This window comes from Cnephaeus nilssonii, assembly GCF_951640355.1.
Source record: "Cnephaeus nilssonii genome assembly, chromosome: 9".
NCBI classification, from domain to species: Eukaryota; Metazoa; Chordata; class Mammalia; order Chiroptera; family Vespertilionidae; genus Cnephaeus; species Cnephaeus nilssonii.
Window position 1 is genome coordinate 89,317,497 of NC_137080.1, and position 23,417 is coordinate 89,340,913.

Below are 23,417 nucleotides of genomic sequence, written 5' to 3' on the forward strand. Positions count from 1 at the left end.
TCACATACTATAAATCTGCTAGAAAACAGCATGATTCTATTTCCTCCATCTAGGTTAACTGGCCTCCAGAAGGTAGTATAAACTGGTTCTGCTGAGGTTTTTTTTCTTTTTTCTTTTTTTTCCTCTTAACTGCTTTACTTAGAGGCAAGAATAGAGTTGTTCTAGGTCACTTGGAAGACCCTGACTGTCAGTTTTGGAGTGGGGAGCCAGATTTCCCCAGGGACCCCTCTTCTCCCTGTAGAGAGGTATCACCTCAGTGTCACTTAGGGGATTGCTCAGCCTCTCCACAGCCCTTGGCTGGTCCCTCGGGCTAACCCTGGAAGAGAGCCCGGGAGGCAAGCTTTTCCCTCCAGCATCCTGTGTGGTTTGATTACCGAGTGTCAGTTCTGAGAGCCCAGTATTCAGATGTTGAGACTCACCCATATGTTTCTGCTAAATTCTAGTCTTGTTCCCTTGAGACTCTCAGAGATTCTTTCCTTCCCACACACCTCAATCCAGGATGCTTTGTGGGGACTGAGACATGTGAGAACCTGGCGTCATCTCTAGCCTTTTTCTCGTTGCCTCCAAAAGCTGTGGCAGGAAGGCTCTGCCAACGAGGAACTGTAGGAGCACGCCTGTCACGGATGTGATTGGGGCCTTTTCTGCGCAGTGCACAGGCTCCACTTAATGTTTGAGCACTCACTTCCAATACTACTTTTAGTAAAAACTCAAATTTTGCAGTTACTGATGCATTTTAAAGAAATACCATTTAAGGTCTTAAGACTGAAGAGTTACCCATTATCCCAGAATCATTCTGACTTCATATTTTTTGAACTACATCCATCCTTCTGCTGAAAAGAAAAAAGAAAAAAGGAAAGCTACTACTTTATGAAAGGGATAGTTAAAAAAACAAAAACAAAAAAAACTTCCTTGCAAAAAAGTACTATGCAAACCACCACTTCCTTTGTGAGGCTTTTCAATCCTTTTGCTCATCTTTGTTCTATGCTCGACTGGAATGAGAAATATTCCCCCAGGCTGTGGTGACATCTCTGATCTTGAGTCACAGAATTGTTGTGGCCTGACAAGACCTCTCACCCAGTAGCAGAACAAAAATAACTGTTGATTTCAACATCTTTTAGCAGATAAGGACAAATAAATCCACATAAAACTCTTATGATACAGAAAATGATGTCCTTTATACTGTAACTTTTCAAATTTTTTGAGATAGAGTTTTCAAAACCTGCAAACCAATTTCAACAACTTTTTGTATGTTCAGTATTGACCCCCTATCCCTGTTAACTTGAGTAAACTTGTCCCACTGTGGGAGCAGATGTAGACTTTCTGACAGTTTATATCTGGAAAAAAGAAAAACCCACCCCAGTGAGATATTTCCTGTTCACTCAAACAGAGTTGGATGTTTCGGATATCTTTTTTCTTACACCTGGAATGCCTTTGTCTTAAATTTAAAGGCCTCACCAACTGAGTGCATCCCTTTTTGATAAACTGCAGTGATTACTGCTATTAAAAGTCTAACGCTTGATTCTTCAAGGCAGCAATTTTCAACCTTTTTCGTCTCATGGCACACATAAACCAATTACTAAAATTCTGTGGCACACCAAAAAATATATATATTTTTGCCGATCTGATAAAAGAAATAGGTGTAATTTTGATTCCTTCACATCAGGTGGTTATTGTTGTGCTAGCTGTTGTTATTTTATTTTTTTATTTGACAATTTAAGGGGAAAGAGGTCAGTGCCCCTGACTAAATAGTTAGGGATTGCATGTTTTAAAAATTCTTGCGGCACACCGGTTGAAAATCACTGCTTTAAGATCTTTTTGGGGGTTTGTTGCCTGTTTGTTCATTTTTAAAATCTTTATTGTTGAAAGTATTACATATGTCCCCTTTATTCTCCCATTGATTCCTTATAGCCCACCTCCACCCCAGTAAGATCTTTTTGAATTGAAGATTCTCACAGCTAAAACCTCCAGCATTCAAGCCACACAAAAGAGAGTTGACCTCTAAAGAATTAGTTCTGGCTCTGGCTGGGTAGCTCCGTTAGTTAAAGTGTCATCCCATACACCAAAAGGATGCAGGTTCAGTTCCCAGTCAGGGCACAAACCTAGGTTGCGGGATCAATCCCTGGTTGGGGTGAATACAGTAGGCAACTGATCTCTCTCTCTCTCTCTCTCTCTCTCTCTCTCTCTCTCTCTCTCTCTCAAATCAATAAAAACACATCCTCGGGTGAGGATTTAAAAAAAAAAAGTGTTAGTTCTGGGCTGCGCTTTCCTTCAAAGGCCCCAGTGTGTGGAGAGAGAATTCATTGGTCCTGGTGAATTTGTACATTTGAGATCCCCCGGCCCCACCCCGCCTCACCTTTGCCCCTGGGAATAACCACCTCTGATTTCTCACCTTCATCTTCTAGAAAAAGGCCATTTCTTCTGAAATGTTTGGAGCTATCTATATTATAAATGGCCCATGGCCGTAACACCGTCATGACCAAATGACCAGTCAACAGGAAGTGCATTGAGCACCTCTCGGTCCTTCCCCCTGGCCCATGAGCAGCAGCTCTCTGCAGCGGGCAGGGCGGGGCGCGAGCTACTAGCAGCAGAGAGCTATGAGTGCCAGACAGCTACGAGCGGTGGAGAGCTACGAGTGCTGGAAGCTGGTGGGGCCAGCTTCCTTCCCCCGGCTGCAGGAAGCTGGCCCCACCCCCGCCGCAGCCACTGCTTGCCATCTGTGCAGCACTGACCCCCCTCCCCTGCCACCAGTGGCCTCCCTCTGCAGGTGACAGGCTGGGGTGCAATAGCTTGGCTGGCCTGGGCCTCCCTCTTTCTTTGCTGGGGGCAGGGCCAGCCCTGCAAGTGGCCGTCTGCCTACCTGATCACCCCTAATCAGGTAGTGACTAAATCAGTGATGGACAACCTTTTGAGCTTGGTGTGTCAAACTTCGCCAAAAAACTGAGCATAACTTGGATAGTGTGTCACTTTGAGGAGAAAACATTATTTCGCAAATGTTTTATCCTCAGGAGCAGCAAATGTTTCATCCTCGGCATGCGGCCGCCTCAGCGGCCGCGTGTCATCAGAAATGGCTACGCGTGTCAGTGCTGACACGCGTGTCATAGGTTCGCCATCACTGGACTAAATAGTCACTCGCCTGCCTACCTGATTGCCCCTAACCACTCTGCCTGCCTGCTTGGTTGCCCCTAACCGCTTGCTTGGGGATGAGGCCTGCCCGGCAAGGGGCTGTCTGCCTACCTGATCACCTCTAACCACTCTGCCTGCCTGCCTGATTGCCCCTAATGCTTGCTTGGGGGAGGGGCCATCCTGACAAGGAGCCGTCTGCCTACCTGATCTCCCCTAACAGCTGGCCTGCCTACCTGATTGCCCCTAACCACTTACCTGCCTACCTGATCACCCCTAACCACTGGTCTGCCTACCTGATCACCCCTAAGCACTCTGCCTGCCTGCCTGATTGCCCCTAACTGCTTGCTTGAGGGTGGGGCCAGCCCACGAGGGGCTGTGGTGGTCTGGTCTCTGGTCGTTTCAGTCGTGACGCCTCTGGCCTTTTATTATATAGGATAATAAAAGCCTCATATACTAAGTGTCTGGTCAGCCATTCCATTCAACCAATCAAAGTGTAATCTGCTAATGATATGCTAAGGCCATTTAACTGCTCATTATGATGTGCACTGACCACCAGGGGGCAGACGGTTGACCAGTTGACTAGTTGCTATGACGTGCACTGACCACCAGAGGGCAATTGACTGGTCGACCAGTCACTATGACCTGCACTGACCATCAGGGGGAAGATGCTCCGACCAGTAGGTTAGCTTGCTGCTGGGGGCTGGTTGATTAGGACTGAGGGAGACGGGCCAGATATGCCCTGGAGCCCTCCTGTGGTCCCTCCCCGCTGGCCAACCTCCTGCATCTCTCCCCGGCCCCGATCGTGCACCATTGGGGTCCCTTGGTCTGGCCTGCACCCTCTCACAATCCGGGACCCCTCAGCGGATGTTGGAGAGCAAGTTTTGGCCTGATCCCGCAGGCCAGACTGAGGGACCTCACTGGTGCACGAATTTGTGCACTGGGCCTCTAGTAAAGTTATAAAGTTTGATTATTTGGCATGGAGGGAGGACCAGATGTGAAGCTTGGAAAAGTGTTACCTCTTCCTATCCCTGGCTAAATAGAGCCCAATATGGTTGTCCAAGTCCTTATAATCAACTAGTAGCCCATTTGCAGGAAGAATCCTGCAAGCGGAAGCTGCGGCCTCGTGTGCTGCTGCTGCCGCCGCCGCCGCCGCCGCCGTTGCAGCCGCTGCGCCTGCACCGTGCGCCGCTGCTGCCCGCCCGGCTCCGCCCCGCCTCGCCCCACCCTTCCTTCTGGCAGCCACCTTGCTTTCCACTTTTCCTCCCTCTTCCTTCTAAGTTGTCTTCAGTCTTCACTCCTCCCTCCCTCAGCGTATGCAAATTAACCGCCATCTTTGTTGGGTAATTTGCATGCTCACCCTGATTGGCTGGTGGGCGTGGTTTGGGCTGGTGGGCGTGGCTTGGGCATAGCGAAGGTGCGGTCAATTTGCATATTATTATTTTATTAGGTAGGATATCAAGATATGCTGTGATTTGGGCAACCTTGGTGATGTCAGAATTGGATGCTAAGATGAATACTAGTTGAAATTGTAAAAGGAAAAGCAAACAAGAAAAAGAGGCTCAAAGGAACAGGGCTCCAGCACTCAAAGGCATAGCCTGTTTTCTCCCCATGTTCCCCTGCCAATACAGAGAGGGGTCATGACAGAATCCTGGGAACTGGGTTAGGAAGCAGCCTTCTCACATAGCTGGGAACCAGGAAAATTTGAGGAAAGAAAAGTTTTAAATGTTTTTCTTCAGCGATGTGATGTAATATATGATTGAAAAGTTTTGTTTTGTTTTTTAATCTGATAGATAAAACTAAGAATTAATGTAACTTAGTGCCAGTGTTGTGGAATACATTTTTGTAGCTTTTGATAGTTTCCAAGAAAGATGAGCTTGTGTTCTAATTCACGATTGTTCCTTTAGCGAAGGTAGTTTTTCCTTTGAACTAAAGACAGGGTGGATTGCAGTTGGGCTGGAAGTTTGCCTGTCAGCAACAAGTACCTGTATATGCCTTGTTATAGGCCCCTAAGGTGAGTCCCCTTAAAAACAAAAAGTGTAGCTGTGCGGGTGAATATATGGGTATGACCTTCAGCTAAGAGCCTTAGTTGCCTTTTTGAAAGACACTTTGTATCTCTGAAAATCTTGGCAACAGAGAAGAGTCTGTGCCGAGGCTATTAAGCACGTGTTTTTGGCATGAGCCACTGTGCTGTTAGAAAACATTTTGTACTGAAATCAGGCGGGGAAACAGTGACTGAAGCCCTCCATGAGCACAGTTTTGAAGATGATGGTCCTCTGTTAAGTGCTAAGTGCTTTCATTTTTTGAAATTTGCGTCAGATGGGTTTGTTTTCACTTCCTCTCAAAGGTGATTGCTGGAGACAGTTAAGTAACATGTCAGTCTTATCTTTAAACTAGAGGCCCGGTGCACGAAATTCGTGCACTGGGGGCAGGGGGAAGGTCCCTCAGCCCAGCCTGTGCCCTCTCATAGTCTGGGAGCCTCATGATCGATTGCCCCAAAGAGGTAGGCCCTGTCTACCCAGCCGGGGCTCCACAATGGATCACCCCACAGAGGGAGGCCCCTCCCACCCTCCACAGCACTGCTGTGGGGTAGCCTGGGCCTCCCTTTTTGGGGCGATGGATCGCACTGCACAGAGGGAGTCCCTGCCCACCCACTGGTCAGTGGCCTGGGCCTCCCTCTTTGGGGCGATTGTGGAGCCCCCTGATTGATCAATCGCCCTGCTAGCTGGTGGCCTGGACATCCCTCTGCAGGGTAATCATGGGGCGATGGCCGGACCCCCGTTCAATCGCATTGCACCTGCCTTGGCTGGCCTGGCGCCAGTGGGTGTCATAGCGTGGTGGTCCGTAAGGTTGTCCGGATGGTTGTTCAGTCAATTTGCATATTATGCTTTTATTATTATAGATTATTGTAGATATAGCTGGTATAGCTGGCCCTCAGGTCATGTCCTAGTGAAGTAATACTACCTTTTAAAAAATTTATTACTCCTGATATAAATTTACTGGCAGGCTCTTAGCTACCCCGGTGCTGTGTACTAGTAAGAAGGAGGAACAGTGAAATTGTTTTCAGATCACTTTTTCTGCAGTTCCCCACTGTCTGAGTCATCCCAATACCCATACACCTGCAAAATGTATACATTTCGTTAACATGCAACTTTTGCATTCAGAAGCAGCAAATTAAATTTGTCTGAGCAGAATTGCTATGTGCACAGAGGGGGGTAAGTAATTTCTGCCCAGGCAGTTTCCCTTTGCCTTTTGCTCAGAGCATAGGCTATTGTAATAGGTGTATAACTGAAGGATGGCAGAGAGAGGCAAACCAGAGAGAGAGACACAGATGCTGGATTTTGGCAGTATCCTATATAATAAAGAGCTAATATGCAAATGGTCATCATGCCCTTGCGTTGGGGCCGGTGGACCTGAGGCCAGGCCAGGGGACCTGAGGCCGTGCCCCCTGCCCGGCGGAGCTTGATGGGGGACCTGAGGCTGTCCCCCTCACCCCCCCTACCCGGCCGCCCTGTGGGGCTTGACAGGGTGGGGCCGGCCAGGTCTGGGTCTTGTGCAATTTCGAGGCGTGCGTGGGTGGGTGGGGACTTGACTCTGGTTCCCGTGGCACACCCCAGACTCTGACAGGAGGAAGATTTTCATACACATTTTACTAATTTTCGTTCATCTCTGACACTTCTATTATAGAGAAAGGGCATATAGCAATATTAAAATATTTCCTCTAATTAATTCCCTTTTAATGTGCATGAATTTTGTGCACTGGGCCACTAGTGGTTTTATAAACAAAGTGACACAAATTAGGGCAAAAATTCCAGTGGGACAAGGGAGGAAACAGGAAGGCTAGAAATACAGTATAAAGCTGAGTCCATCCAGATGGTGTTTTTAATAAGTTTATCAGACACATATGAAGTACGGTAATGAACATTCAAATGGGGAGTGGCCCGGCCCCTATGGGAGAAAAACAGTATGACACCTTTTGTGCCTTGCAGTCAGTTAGAATCATTCTCTAATTTTTCCCAGTAAAGGAGTCACAGAACTTATTCAGACCATTGAGTAATCATTAGGCAGTCCAACTAGGCAGGCTGAGGTTTGTGTTTCTATGAAGAAAAATTAATAACAGAATTACTTATTGCTGAAATGGAGGGAATGGCCTATGTGTGCCAGTAAACACAGCAGTGACATTTAAGACAAACCTCTTCTGTGAGAACTCCCTTAGTGTGACTAAAGCAGATAGCTCTCCCTCAGGCATAAAAGAGCTTTTAAGTTCATTAAAAGCCACATTGTTGCATACATTCCTTCTCTCCTTACTGAACTCCCCAAAACGATTTCTTTGTCACAAAATAGTTTAGTCTACCATGAGTGACCACACTTTTTGTCTGTGGGCTAAACTGTTAGGGGAGAAGTGGAGAGAGCGGATGGGTACCTAATGCTTAGATAGCAGCTCTTCTGCAGTGGGCATATTTGTTTTCGTTCTAATGTTTAGGTCAAGACCCAAAGATTGATTATACTTTACTTTTCTAAGAAAACTTTCACTGAGAAAGCAATTTTTTTCTGCTTTATTCAGTAGCTTTTAGATTTTTTTATCTTTTGGTAAGGAACTATGTTAAGTAAGGTTAAGTGCCATAACCTACATAGTCATCTCGTTTTCCAGCTCTGGTTAATTCATTCAGCAAATATTTAATACTTACTCTATGCTAGGCACTATTTTTTGGCATTTAGGAGTACAGCAGTGAAAAAAAGAAATAAAAGTTTCTGCCTTTATGAAACTCACATTCTAAATCTCTCATTGTCAGGGTAGATCAGAGTTAAATACTGATTTGGTTATTAAGAATTGGTTGGTATAATACTGGACGGATAGTCTCATCTTGATTATTTACAGAAGGTCCTTATCCATTTGGGTTTGTGCACAAGTTCCTGTCCTTCTCTCCCTTCCACTTGTTGACATCATTGGTCATTTTACTGTTAATTTGACTCATTATCTAAAAATAGGCATGAAAATTAAGAAAAGTGGTAATTTTTGATTTTGTATTTTATGAAGTAGATATAGTTGCTTATCAGGTTGCTAGTAGAGTTCTAGCAGAAGCTATTTGAGGATGATGGTCCTCTGTTAAGTGCTAAGTGCTTTCATTCTATGTGTTTTTCTGACCTTTTTTTTTAAAGGAAATTTTGGATTTAGGGTAGATTTCACTGATAAAGTCCACCTCTACATGTATATGTTGAGATGTGTATGTGTTGGCCACCCTTCGTAGATCCAGATTTTGACTAATAAACATTAATGAATAATTATGTCAGAATCATAGTAGAGACAATGGTATGTTATTCTTCAGGATATACATATAGGATTCCTTGTTTAGAAGGCAAAATTGTTTAATTTAGCATATATGTTAGACCACCTCAAGATTCCAGAGGGTCAGAGGGTGATGTTACTAAAGTACTTTTGCTTAAAGAAAATGTTAGAGGTGGAAAGAATCTTCTTTAATAAACCCATTTATAAATGTGTCTATATAAAAGGAGTTCTGAGTGCTTACCCTAGACTTGTTTCCCAAAGAGCTAGAAACTGTTATTAGGAATGACTTTGTGATAGTCCCTGATGCTGCTGTACTAATTGACCACTAGTTAAAATCAGATTATCTAGGAATAAAATTGTGAACAGTAACTAGGGTAGATGGAAATTAACAAATTTAGGAAGTGTCCACAAAGACAACTGATAAGACCCAGTGGGTGCTAAAGAGCATATCAGCGTTCACAATCGTCATAAAAGGTTTTATCCTTTCAGAGGCTTGCCAGCTTTCTCGTTTTCATGAAGACAGTGTTAAAATGTGTGAAACTGTTAAAAAATATTCCATATGTGGAACAGAACATAGGAACGTATGTGTAAAGTTTGGAGACAAGGAACACTCTCATGCTCACCACCCAGCTTTAGAAATGAAACACTGATAAACCTTTAAAGCTTTGGTGTGTTCCTCTCCCATTCGCTTCCCCACTGTCTTCCTATCCAGAGGATAACTATTTCTCTGCATTTCCTAGCTTTTCTTTCTAAGGTTACCATATAGGTATATATTATTAAACAATAGAAATGGAAACATACTCTATGTGTTTTTCTGACTTGCTCTTCTTAACCAGCTTTCTATGTGAGGTTGAGCTTTGTTAATACACGTAGCTTTAGTTGATTTATTTTTAGTGCGTGTAATTTTTGTTTAGTAGTGAGCTTTAATAATTCAGTGGACAGGTTAGTCACACCTAAAGAGAATTATTGAACACAAATAATAATCTTAAGAAATTACCCAGAATGCTTCAAAAAGAGGTTAAAGAGGAAAAATTTAAAGGAAGCTTAAAAAGCATGGAGGATGGAATGAAAAGTTCCAACAGAGGTCTATTGGGAATGCTAGAAGAAGAAAAAAACAGAAAATAAGAGGGAATCAATACCCAAATAATGGCCAAAATTTCCCAAAGTCAATAAAGCCATAAATTCATATTCAGTCCTGAGCAGGATAAATTTAATTTACATCTAGGTGCAACATAGTAAAATCACAAAACACCAAAATCAAAGAGAAAGCCTTAATATTAACTGTAGAGAAAAACACAAGTATAACAGAGGGATAGCAGACTTGGGCGGACATAACAGTAGAAGCCAGAAGACTGGAATAATATCTTCAAAGGGCTGAGAAAAAACACACACAGCTTTTAACATAGAGTTTTATACCCAATTAACCTATTTTTCAAGAGTGGTGGCAAAATGCACTTTTAAACAAAGACTGCTGAATACTAATGAATGTGTCTTAGAAAGAAGGAAATTGAGCCAAGGAGAAAGGACTATATAAAAAAGTAATGGCAAAGATATTGGTGAATGTGAATAAGTAAGTTTTGACTGTATGAAATGATAATAATGACTACTAATGTTCAGAATACAAAGCAAGGAGGAACTAAAATGTTAGATAACACTGACAAATAAGCCATAAGGCAAGTGATGTATATTAAAACTGTTAAGGGAAAGGGCATATGTGATTTTTCATTTTAGGTATTAAGTGTGGTGTGCATATCTAAAATTTAGTAAAGAGTAGAAATATATAATATTCAAATCAATAGATAGCTGGTGAGGGCAGTAAGGAAAACTGTGAATTCATTAGCAAACAGCAACAGAGTGGACAGAGAGGTTGGGGAAACAGCAAAGAAAAAACTTCTAAATAGAAAGTAAAGTTAATCCAAAGATAGGAGTAATAACAATTAATGTAAGTCATATAAATCTGCCAGTTATAAAAATACTGACTTAAAAAAATCTAGTTATATGTTATTTATAAGAGGCCAGAAAAAATAGAAAGTAGAGTAATATTAAGGAAATAGTAGCCAAATAAAGATGCTGTAGCACAAATCATAAAGGAAAATATTAAGTATTTCAACTCAATACATTAAAAACAAAGAAATAGCATTCTGCAAATCAGTTAGAAAGACAGTAGACAAATAGACAAAAGATAAAGATAGTTTGCAGAAGAGAGGTGGAGAATGATTCCAGAGGGGAAAGAAAGAGAAAAACGTTAATCTAACAAAAACCACATTGAGATGTCCTGTCACACTTATCTAACATTACCAAGAGACTGTGAGGAGGAGCATGAGTTGAGAGCATAAATTCTTACAACCACGTACGTGAGTAGTTTGGCAGATGGAAGGTCAACTCATAGCCTTGAGTGTAATTCCACATCCATGTGTATGTAAATCTTATGGATTCCTTGAAGAAACACCCATGAGCAGAAGAAAACACCTTTGTTTGTAATCACAAAGACAAGAATGGTAACAATCTAAATGCCTCTCAGCAGGAGACTAGATATATAAATGCTTGTATCTTTACACATTGAAATATTTTACAAACTTTACACAAATGAACTAGATTTAGCTATCTATTGAATGTTCCTTCATCCTAGTTCAGTGTTTGTGGTAAATGTTAACATTGTTCACCAAACGTTCCCTTTCTTCTAAGGGCACACAGCAGGGTGGCACTTTCCCACCTCCTTGAACTTAGGAAGGCCCTGTGACTTGCCAAGTCAACCAAATGTGAGCCAAGTGACGTGTTACTTTGGGGGAAGAGTTTTAAGAGCCAGTACCCAGCTCTGTCTCTTCTCACATATTAAAACAAAGCCTCTGTCACCGGGCCCCTGAGTGATACAGTGAGCACAGCCACTGGGCTGATTGTCACTGAATACATAGGGTGAGCAAAGAGTAAACGTGTGCTACGTGAACCGCTATGAGAGTTGAGGCTGTTACTGCCCCCACAGTATTGTTATGTCTCAGCTCAATTTACTGTGCATCTTGTGTCCCTTCCATAAGTTCTCTCTTCCAAATCACAGAATACTTCCTCTTTTCCATGAGACACGGTACCAGAACATCGCCTCTAAATATAGCGCTTCATCTGTCTTTTTTCAAAGTCATGGGAGCTTCTCTCTAAGCCCCTTCTCTGTCAGAAAACTGTCCTTGCAGGTTATTGCACCAGTGTTTTTGCTTTTTGCTTTGGAGTTAAGCTTCATAGCAAGAGATTCATCACCAGAAAATTCATTCTGTCTCCCTTGTCCTCCCCTCCCTTCCTTCTTTATCTGTGGATGGCTGTCCTCATCTGCCAAGAGCAGAGCCATTAGGGAAGGTCTGTGAGATGAGGGCTCAAGTACAGGCATGCCCAGCTTTGGGAAATAAGTACATTTCATAAAGATACATGTACAACTATTTACTTGGCATCATTGTAAAGTTAGAAATGTTTTGGCACAGTGGTAGTACTGCTCACCCTCTTTTCAGAGTATAATGTTGTACCGAAAAGTACAATATACTGTATATCTGATGAGAAATTATCTTTTTTTCTAATCTATTTCAAATTATGTAAAGTAAGCTATAAATCTTGAATGTACATAGCTAGGGTTAATTGTAGATTTGGGTTAAATAACTTAAATGGCTGAAGGAAAAAAAAACCCTTACCTTTTATTATTCTCTTCTTAGTGTTTAGAAAATCTGCATTGTTTTTGAACAGCTATTATTTTGTGGAAGCCCTTGATTTTTATAAATGAACAGGTTGATATGGCTTGGAAGTATAGAGGGAAACTCAGAATCAAAACAGAGCTGGTGTTTCAAAATACAGCAGTTTGTGAACAAAGAGAAAAGCATGTGTATTAAAATGCATGGAATAGTAAACAAACAAAAGAGGGAAATAAATCATGGCTGAGGGAAATGTATATTCTGAAAAAGGGTTGGTGCCATGTCCTGGATATTTTTCTTATTTATGAATTTTAAAATGGTAATATAGGTATATATACATACATACATACATATAATCTTTCTTCAAATAAATTTATTAAATGTAATAAATAAGTGCAGTTTAGAGAATACAAGTGCCATGAGCCTACCACGTAGCTAAAGAACAGAACAAGACCAGTACTTTTGAAACCCCTCCAAAATTTCACTCTGGAAATGAAGTCATTAATGTTCGAACCCCATTGGTGGGGGTCCCTCCAAGATTTCATCTCTCTTTTCCCAGACAAATTATCCTCAAATTTCTATAATAATTCTCTGGACTTCAGTTTTAGTTTTACATGTGTGTATATATCTCTAAACGAAGTATATTTTTAGTTTTGCCTTTTTTAAAACTTTGTATAAATGAACTCATACTCTGTGTTCTTCTGTCTTGCTTTTTTTAACTTAACATTGTATTTTTTTATTCATCTACTTGCATATAGCTATGGTTCATTAATCTCAATTACTGTGTAGTTCCCACTGTAGTATTATTTTGCAGTGTGTTAGTTCATTTTATATTTTATGGGGTATTATGTTTCTTTTCCATAAAATTCTGTAAGGTTAATTGTTATATGTAGTTTGGTTTGTTCCAACCTTACGTACAACTGTGTTTTGTTTTTAAGCTATTTGACATGGAAAATGTGTTCATATTCTGAAATAATCAAGATATTCTAATTTACCTTTTGTCAATGATTTGAGATAGATACTGATTTTTTTCACAACACACTATCGAGATATATTTGGCTTTTCTTGTCTTGATGCTGAATCTGGGCTTCACAGTTCCCAGGGAGAATGTCGCAACGATTGCTGATTGTGCCAGTGTGATTGAAGGAGTCAGTCGGAGCCGAAACGCCTTGCTGAATGGGGACACCAAGAATTATGATTGGGATTCTGGATACACATGCCATCAGCTAGGAAGCGGGGCCATTGTGGTTCAGCTGGCACAGCCGTACATGATCGGGTCAATACGGTAAGAAGACTACTTCTCACTCATTACTTTTGAAATGGAAGACACGTACAAATTATAGTTTGGTACAGCGATGTGTCAGTAACTTCAGTGAAGACACTCTTCTGTTCTTTGCTCTTGATAGGGAGGGAGGGGTAGAAAGGGGCACAGAGATACAGGTACTTGTTGGATTCTCAGGGGAAGGGGCGATGCAACAAGAGTTAGACTTCTGGAGAAAGCAGAGCAGAGGCCTCTCCCTGGTTCGTATTGGTTAGGGACTTGCAGGATAATGTCAACACAAGTTATACAGAATAAAAAGTCATTTAAAGCTTTAATAAATGACTTTGCATGGGGACCAGACAGAACTGTATATGAGACCTGCTTCTAAAAAGTCTTTGTGTCTGGTTTTTAGTTGTTGTTTTCATTTTGCTTTAAGAAAGGAACTTTAACCCAATATTGCTTGATTTATAGGATCATATAATTTTGTTGTTGTTGCTAATCCTCACCTGAGGAATATTTTTTCCATTGAATTTTAGAGAGAGGGGAAGGGAGGGGAAGAGACAGAGAGAGAGAAACATTGATGTAAGAGAGACACATCAATTGGTTGCCTCCTGCATGCACTCTGACCAGGGCTGGGAATCATACCTGAAACCGAGGTACGTGCTCTTGGCCAGAATCAAACCCAAGACGCTTCAGTCCACAGGCCGACATTTAACCACTGAGCAAAACTGGCTAGGGACTGGTGACATCCTCTAGACTCTAGGGCCTAGAGAATATACTTTTAGTTCAAGAGAACCTTCTGGTTCTTAAATAGGCTACCTATTTGTTCTTAATGTTCTAAGATTGTCTCTGAAAGAGTAATGGTAAATTATATATACATTAGAGGCCTGGTGCATGAAATGCGTGCACAGGGGGGTCGGAGGTTGTCCCTCAGCCTGGCCTGCATCCTCGGGGGATGTCGGGCCTAAACCGGCAGTCGGACATCCCTCTGGCAATCCGGGATGCTGCATGCACCAGTGACCATACTTTTCATATAGGTGAAAGGCATCTTGCTGTTGTATGGGCAGCTACATTTTTTTGCCCTGATTATAAAAAGTAGTACATAACATGATCCTTCTGAGGCAGTAATACCATTTTCCCCATCTTATGGGTGGAAAAACTGAAGCAGAGAGAAGTTAAATAATTGGCTTTGTCACACAGTTATAAGTGTCCAAATCAGGGCTGATCGCAAAATGTGCAAGCCAGAGTCCATGCATGTCATCACTTCATCATCCTGTTTTTTTCAGTGTTAGAGTAGCCTTGCCAGGTTTGAATTTTTAAATCTAAGAGACTGTTCCCAACATATAGGGTAGGGTCCCTAGGCCTGGCTGGCAGTCAGGGCCATCTGTGGGGCAACTGGCGGGCGGGGCAATCGGTCAATTTGCATATTAGGGTTTTATTATATAGGATATATGTGTGTGTGTGTGTGTGTGTGTATGTATGTATGTATTTGTATTTATATTTAGCATTAGTTGAGCTATTTTACATTGTATCTTAGCCTGCAGGGGTAGAGATGTTGGCAGGACATGGCCGCTTTCCCCCTATCACACTTCTCAATTTAAAGTCAGTATGTATAAAGAGAGAAATAGCACAAATTAAGGTAGTAGGGGTCTAATATGCAAAAATTAATTGATGTTTAGGCTAGTAACCACAGAGGTAATTGCTGCTTGCCTCAATGATTTGAGATAAATATTAATTTTTTTTCACAACAGTTTCTGGGTACCCTGATCAGTGATGGTAGATTTCTTGGAGAATTAAGACTGTGGATTTCTTCATTTAAATTGTCAACCCCTTTTCATAAAGGGCCATGTACAGCCTGAGTACCGTAGCCAACAAATTGCAGATAGAGAAGCCTGGGGTTTATACAGCTCACATTGTGCTCAGGGAGGGGAAGAGACAAGCCACAGGCAGTCTGAACAAACTGCCAGTGCAAATAACCTCCGTCACAGAGCAAACAGCACCCCTCCTTCCTCTTCCTCACCTGCATGCATTAACTAAAGTATTCATAAGCCATCTTTTTCATAAGCCATTCGTGAATTTTTGTCATAGGTGGTGTGAAACTTATCTGAATATTTCTCATTACAACCTATCCCTCTTCACTTTAAAAACCTGGGAAACAGTTGTCCTTCTCTTGTCACTGGCACTCTTTATAGTCTCCACAGTTTCTTGAAGATTACCAATCGTGTCTCTGAGATTACATCTGCAATTTCTTTCAGCAGGCGTGTGGTGTAACTCATCTGAGCCAGGAGACTTGAAATCATTTAAATTGACTAGATATCCTCTTTCTTTCACTTCACCTATTTGGGGCTTCAATTTTCTCTTTATTATGTTTGTTCTGCCATTTCTAATTTGGAGACCAGCTGTCTTGCCAATGAACAGGTAAGCAAACTGGCAGCTTAGTAGCTCTTCCCACTCTCTTTTAATGTTCCCTGTATTGTGTCTATTTACCTGGTACCTCCCCCCCCCCCACACACACACACATACACACACACACCTAACAATGTCCCATGTGCATCTCAAACCAATGTCAGAAATGGATTCTATTATCTTTTCCTTCCCCTGTTCAAGTTGCCTCACCCCTCGATGCCCCATTTCATTCCGTGGCACCATCCCTCTATCCATCAACTGAGCCCAAAACATGGAATCTTTCTAAATTTCTTCCTCTCTCTCCCTCCTCCCCTCAACCAGTCAGCTGTAGAGTTCTGTCAATACCAGCTCCTACCCGGTCTCACAAATCCTTCCTCTTCTTCTTCCACTGTCATCACCACAGTTGCAACTTTGTAGTTCCTCCTCTCCACCTGGCCTTCCAGACTTTCATCTAGCCCTTCCTTCCCCCCCAGCAACCATCTCCCACCTGTTACCACAAATATGATGCAGCCAGGCTCCTTCCTAAGAGAATTCGTGGCTGCTGTTTGCCTTGGGGAGAAAGTTCCGACAAAGGCACTAAGAGTGATCTGACTCGGCTTCTGTCTGTACAGCCTGTCCCTTGCTTCTCCACCCACCCTGCACCTGCTCTGTCACAGCCTCTCCCGCTCCTTGCAGTTTTACACTGGTCACCCTCTTCTCCCCGCATCTTCAACTCTTTCAACACGCTGTCCTCATGGCTTGTGTCTCTCACTGCCTTCTCATCACCCCCTGTATGCCTGGCTATTATTCCTGCTTCAAATCTCCACTCCTTTGAGCACGCTTCTATAACCTCACCATCTCCTGGGCTAATTTGAACATTCCTCCTCAGTGATCTCAGTGATCAAATTGCTACCGGAGCATTTGTCGTATTTGTAGAATTGTGTCCTTGCTGCCTCCTCCGAGCCTCAGCTGATACATAAAGCCTGTGGCAACTCAGAATGAGCATCCCTCGTCGGTTTGTGCAGATGAGGTAGTCTGACAAGATAGAGGGGAAATTGCGGTGGGTAAGATCTAGTAAGAGATCTAAAATCTTAGATCCAACAGGGGCCTCATGAGGTCTTTGCCAAAGTGACAGCTTAGAGACAAATAGGCTCTTCATGTGACAAGGCCACCTTGACCTCTAGCTCAGGTCAAAGCATCAGAGAGGTTGAATCTGACTCCAGAAAAAGGTGTGATTGGGACTTACGGCAAGAGGGAACACTGTCCATTTGTTTCTCTTTGAATGTGGAATTAAAATGGTTCCCCCAGTTTTCCTTTTCCTGACTCAGAGAGGGGATGATGTGCATGAGCACAACCAAAGGCAGAGCTGTGCATCTCAGCACAGTGTGACGCCTCCGACTTCCTCCAGCCCAGATATTGTTTCTGCGGGGAGAAAATCCATGCAGCTGAAGCCTGTATAACTGGCTGAGTGCTCAGAGAGACACGTCTCTGTGAAACTCACATTATGTTGTCAGGGGCTGCATTTGCCTCTTCTGTGACATTGTTAAGAAGAGAGGGAGAGAGATTTCTTAATCACCAATGCCCGTGGATGATGCTGCATGTCCTTGCAGGCTGTGGTTAGTAGCAGCTCATGTGCCCAGACAGATATTTATTGGTGGGAAAGTAGACCAGGGGCACCTCTTCATGGGGATGGGTAATTGGCTGATGACAGTTGACTAGTCAGCGACATTTTACCTACAGTTTCTTCAGTTGCTTGTGATGACTGATTTGCTTCCTACTCACTGTATCCGAAGAAGGCCAGTGATTCTGAATCAGCTCCTGAGGATGCATGTTACAGGGCTGAGTGACTTACACTTTCCCATCGGAAAGCAGAGCTGACAGTCCTGGAAACTCGTGGTACCCTGGCTTCAAATTCAGATTTCTTTGTAGGTGATGACTTCTAAGGCCAAAGGCTCAAACACAAATGATCTCCATCACTGCATTCTTTATTCCTGTGAAGAGACATAGTTGTTTGTGGATAAAAACAATTTGTTTTCATCTCTATTTGTCTGATTTCATCCACAGAATCCATTTCTTTCTTTCCTGAGTTTCCCCTGTGTCTGGGTAGGCAAGCAGAGCCTTGTTTATTTTCTTCTTTTTTTTTAACCCTTACCCGAGGATAGTTTTCCTATTGATTTCTAGAGAGGGTGGAAAGGAGGCAGGAGGAGGAGAGAGAGAGAGAGACAGCAATGTGAGAGAGACATATCGATTGGTTGACTCCGAATGCGCCCCTATCAGGGCTGGGGGACCTGCAACCGAGATATGTGCCCTTGACTGGGAATTGAACCCAAGACCCTCGGTCCGAGGGCCGATGCTCTAAGCATTGAGCAAAGGTGGCCAGGGCAAGCCTTGTTTCTTGACTGATAATGCTTACACCTAACCTCAGTTAGCAGGAACGTAACCCTGCTAGTGTGTCTGGAGAAGCTGACCTTGAAATATGACCATCTCCACCTCCCCCTGTTTTCTTTTATTCATTTAGCAAGCATGTGTTGAGTCTTCCCTGTTTTCTTTTATTCATTTAGCAAGCATGTGTTGAGTCTTCTACTGTGTGTCAGGCACAGTTCTAAGCACTGGGCTACAGCACAGTATAAAGAAAACAGTCGTCAAACATTGGTGCTCTCATGGAACTGACATCCTGTGGGAGAGATAAATAGTAAACAAACATTTTGTGTAAGGTGTCAGATATTCCCAAGTGCTCAGAGGCAATTAGGAGAAAGGACTAGGGGATGGAGACAGTGCAGTTTTAGATTTAGAAGACCACGCCCATCGGGGACCTGCGGTGAGCACGTCTGGCCGGCTGCAGGAGCCACAAGGGGGCCACTGTGGCTGGAGCAGATGGAGGGGGTTAACTGGAGAGGTGGCAGCTTTGCTGCTGTTTCTATTTTCAGTCACCAGTTCCCTGACCATCCCACCTGCCACCAACCCGGTCCCAGGGTTTCAGCAGCACAGTTAGAGAGGAGGTTTCTTGCTAAAGAGAGGCAGGGCTGGGGCCATCATGCCTTTAGAAGCACCTTCCTTGCTCCTGGCCGCCCTTTATCTAACCAGCTCCTGGAGAAGGAACAGCAGGAGGCGTCCTAGTCCTTGCAGTCTCACCGGAAACTTTCTCCCCATCCTTGTGTTTCTCTTTCCGAGAGCCAGAGCGGGCAGTGCACCTGGGAAATAAAGGAGTGTGTCTTTGTTGTTGCTAGGTTCACAGGCACAGCAGAAGTTATGCATTTTATTTGAGAGAAAACAGGAGAAATTGCCTGGAATGGGCCTTAAAAGTGGCAACCAAGTGGTAATTATATCATTTTCATGCCATTTAAAAAACATTAAAATTTAAATAACAGGAAATCCTCAGAGGCCTGGCCACATGAAAAGACCAGAGTAGAGTCATAATAACTAACCAGATATACTTAATGTCTTAGTTCCTCTGTCGCCTTAATTTAAGATTTATCTTTCACTTGCTAATCTTGATATTCTTTTAAGTATTTCCAGGCTCGTATGAGAAACCACAAACAATTTTTGCATTAGCTTTGAAAATGATGGATTTGTAATTGATATGAGCAATACCATAAGTAAAAATACCCACAATACTTTAACTAACAAACCTAATTGTAAGTAGACTGCCCAAAGACAAAGCAGCACAGGCAGGTGCCACTAAATAAACCTGGAGTCTTGGGTGCTGAGGATTAAGGAGTTAGTGACACAAAAAGATTTTGAGTCCCTCCATTGGAAAATGTTAGGACAGAATGGGTCTACTCCAAAGTATGTTCTTGATGGGTATTCCTAATCTCTTTAGTCTATGGAGGTGAAGCTATTTTTATTTTGCAGTTGGAAAAGCCAATTATATTTATAAAAGTTAATCTAGCACTGAATGTCTGACCACAAATCAGGTTATGTTTTGTAATTATTAAACATAAAATAAAGCAATAGCAAGTTGATCATTTAAAAAAATTAGATATGCTAAAACCGGTTTGGCTCAGTGGATAGAGTGTCGGCCTGCAGACTGAAAGGTCCCAGGTTCGATTCTGGTCAAGGGCATGTACCTTGGTTGCGGGCACATCCCCAGTAGGGATTGTGCAAGAGGCAGCTGATCGATGTTTCTCTATCATCGATGTTTCTAACTCTCTATCCCTCTCTCTTCCTCTCTGTAAAAAAATCAATAAAATATATTTTTTAAAAAATTAGATAGGCCACTGTGGTCCTCGCCCATCCCAGCATATTTTTCTTTCTCTGAGTTGTCAGGCTCGTGCAGATTCAGCTGCCCTTTCACTGTGGTGTGGCTACAACCAGCTCAGGATGAGCTATTATTCAGTGTGCAAATTCCTGAGACCCCTATTTGATGGCTGTTTTTCCTCCTTCCCACTGCTTACCTCCCTGCCAAACTGCTGCTCATCCACTTCTTGCCCAAAGGCTAGGATCAGAAAAGAAAAAGGAGAGGAGTCACATACCGTTCCCTTTTGTTTCCTATTTAATCGCTCCATGAAGGCTTAGTCAATAAGGATGAGGAGAGGAACCGAAGCTAATGACTTGAATGATGTTTTGTGATTATTTGAGTATCTTCCACATCTGTACTGCCCTCAGTCTCTCATAGGACCACAGATAATCTCCAGTTGAAGATAGTGATTTTGTAGGATTGAGATGAACTTGGGTCTTTGTTGCGATTTCCAAGTATCTAGTACAGTTCTCTGTGCTGTGAGTACTCAATAAATACTCATTGACTGAACTGACAACATAGTATGTTAGTGCAGTAAAGGGAGTTCTATCTATCAACTAAATTGGACATCATATTTGCTCGTGTCTGATCTAAGTGTATGTGAGAAAACTGCTAAAGATTTGGCACCTCCGGCGAATGACTGAGATTAAGCTCTGGAGTTAGGCACCGACATTGGCACAGGTAAGGAAGCTTCCCTCACGTTCCGTGCCACTTCCACTTCCTTCTGGCTGAGTGCTGCACGGGCAAGCAGTACATCTGTTTACATTTGCACAGCCTCCTTTGCAACCTAGAGAGCTAGACATTTCCTTTTTATAGTCTAAAGAATACAACAAACATCAAAATATATGACTCCTCAGGCTTGGATTAAGATTGCCTATAATTCTCGTCAAAATTGGAAAGATATTTTATAAAATTTGCTTCATATCAGTCATGCTGAGCATCGTCTGTCACAGCCCTGAAACAAGGAATTCCTCCTTGTCTTGCTGATCCGTGATTTATTTAACAAGTTGTTTCTCTCTCAGCCTGTCTGCATTGCACTAGTCTTCTGTTACCACCCTCAGACCTTGGAATTCTGGTCCCCCCCAAAAAAATTGTTGAATAAAAAATAATATCTGTCGCCCTGGCCGGTGTGGCTCAGTGGTGGAGCATCAGCCCCAGCACCAAAGGGTCTCAGGTACGATTCCCAGCCAAGAGCTCATACCAGGGTTGCAGATTCATTCCCCAGTCCTGGTCGGTCGGGGCAAGTGCAGGAGACAACCAATAAATATGTCTCTTTCACATCCATGTTTCTCTCTCTTTCTCTTCCCTCCCCCCTCCACTCTCTCTATAAATCAATAGGAAAAAAATATCCTTGGGTGAATATTAACAAAAAAAATAAGTAAAACAAAAAAACAATATCTGTGGTTCCCAGTGGACACTTAAGACTGAACTGTGTGACTGTTTAGGGGAGCAGAAATCCTGGAGCCTAAAGGAGATAGGTTGAGAGCATGGTAAATATGCCTCCACCAGTTTCATCCTAGAAGTATTTCAAGACCAGAAAGTATTGCTATGGCAACTAAATTGCATGTTAAAAATACAGGAGGGGCACTAGAATTCAGATGTTCTTTGGAAAAGCAGGAAAGGTTAAATGCCAAAGAAAAAAGTGCGGGCGCGCGCGCGCACGCGCGAGTGTGTGTGTGTGTGTGTGTGTGTGTGTGTGTGTGTGTGTGTGAGATTTACTTCACATGTCAACCATTTATCTCTCTTGAGTGATTAGAGAACTTGACAACTAGTCATCATAAAATATAGCTGGATACATGAAAAGAAAAATCCTTTTACTTTGAAAGATAAACCCATCAAGAAGGCATTTTTACAGAGTCTATCAGCCCCATTTGACCCAGTATTTAATGCACAAATGTATATTTAGTAGTAGGTATGCAGAATTGTTATTTAAGACCCCCCTAAACAAATACTTCACCAATAGTGCTTTTAACAGTCATTAAAAAAACTGGAATCATTTACCCTGGAAGATGAAATGAATGGAAAGCATCAGCCTGCTCCTTCTGTACTTGTACTGTGGCAGGTGTTTTACACAAGGCTGCCCTGAGATGGGCATACAAGGTCACAGAAATGTGCCTCTTCTCAGGAGGGCTAAAGGTAGCAGAGGCCTTTCAGCAAACTGAATGGAATTTCTACAAATGGAATACATCACATCACTTGAAAATATCTTTTGAATGTTAAGTAAAGCTAATCTGAAAACTTGATGAAGGGTCACCTTTGAAAACCTTCAATTCCTTGGGTATCCTCAAATCAGAGATATTTTTCCCCAATGGCCCAATTTTGTCACCTTGTTAAGCTGCTTTTGGTGCATCTTGGTAGCACCTGATGTCAGCATATCTCACTTTGTTTTAAAGCTTAGCCCTTTGTAAACTGGTAACCACAGGGCCTCTTGACCAAAACATCCGCATATCTCTAGTTAAGAACAAGGAGAAGCACCGAGATCAAGGAAGACTCTTCCACCTCTATCTACCTCCATTCCACATCCTCCTCCTGGGAAAAAGGATTGTGACAGGCGAGTTGGTGCCCTCAAAGACTCCTTTCAGCAACTTTCCTGGACACTCGGGCCTAGCTCCAGCTGAGGAATCATTTTTTCTGCTGTGTTGCCTCTTTCAACAATGTATCAGATTCAGTATAAGGGGTGTTGGTTACTGGATAACTGCAGACTATGCATTTACTTCTCCCGGGATTGTCTTTGCTTTCTCCCCTAAGTCCTAAGGGTAAGGATCCTCTTCCTTCCTCTTACCTTTTGATGTCTGAAATCATGTCCCTCATTGACTCTGACATTACCAGCCTTGCCACATTATCATTTCATTGTAACTGAAAACCAGTTAAGACTGTTTAGATGTTCTGTCTAATCTTTTGAAATGGCTAATGGTCCTTTCAGTTGCCATGTCTTATAGTAGCTCTGGAGCTTTAGTGGCTTCACTGTCTCCATGTGAGAGATGATGAAACCAAAGCACAATTGAATGCCTTCTTTTTCTCTCCACCGTGAACACGGCGAGGCATCTGGTGCTAAAACTCTATCTTGAAGATTCTAATTTGTTGCAAGTTCCTACACAATGTCTCATGGCCTTAAAAAGAAAATTAGTTCTGGTGGAAGTTACAGAAACTTTCATTAAATGTTGTGGCTAAGACATGACAACATGTATTTTTATTACTGGCACTCATTTGCTCAAAAGGATCTTGCATTTGAGTTCCATTTGACTGCAAATAAAGAACCCAGTTACGAAAGACTTTTAAAGTGTTGGGTTTTTTAATTTATTTTGTTTTGATTTTGTTTGTTTCCTTTGGTCTCACATAGCAAAAAGGCTGCAGGTAGGGGATGGCTGCTGGTATTGGCTCTGCATTTCAGTGAGCTTTTCGATTTTCTCCATCTTTTCCACTGGTATTATGGCCTCAGAGAAACAAGGCAGCTGCTACAGC

At 42.6% G+C, this 23,417-nt stretch overlaps 1 protein-coding gene across 3 annotated transcripts in view; it reads left to right on the forward strand.

The window, feature by feature from the left end:
• Window positions 1–23,417, forward strand: part of BTBD9 (BTB domain containing 9) — a 483,558-nt gene that overhangs the window by 338,070 nt on the left and 122,071 nt on the right. For all 3 annotated transcript variants that reach the window (XM_079780631.1, XM_079780629.1, XM_079780630.1), the window contains exon 8: window positions 13,168–13,357. In XM_079780631.1, coding sequence (XP_079636757.1) covers window positions 13,168–13,357 — 190 coding nt within the window. The remainder of the gene's footprint in view (window positions 1–13,167; window positions 13,358–23,417) is intronic.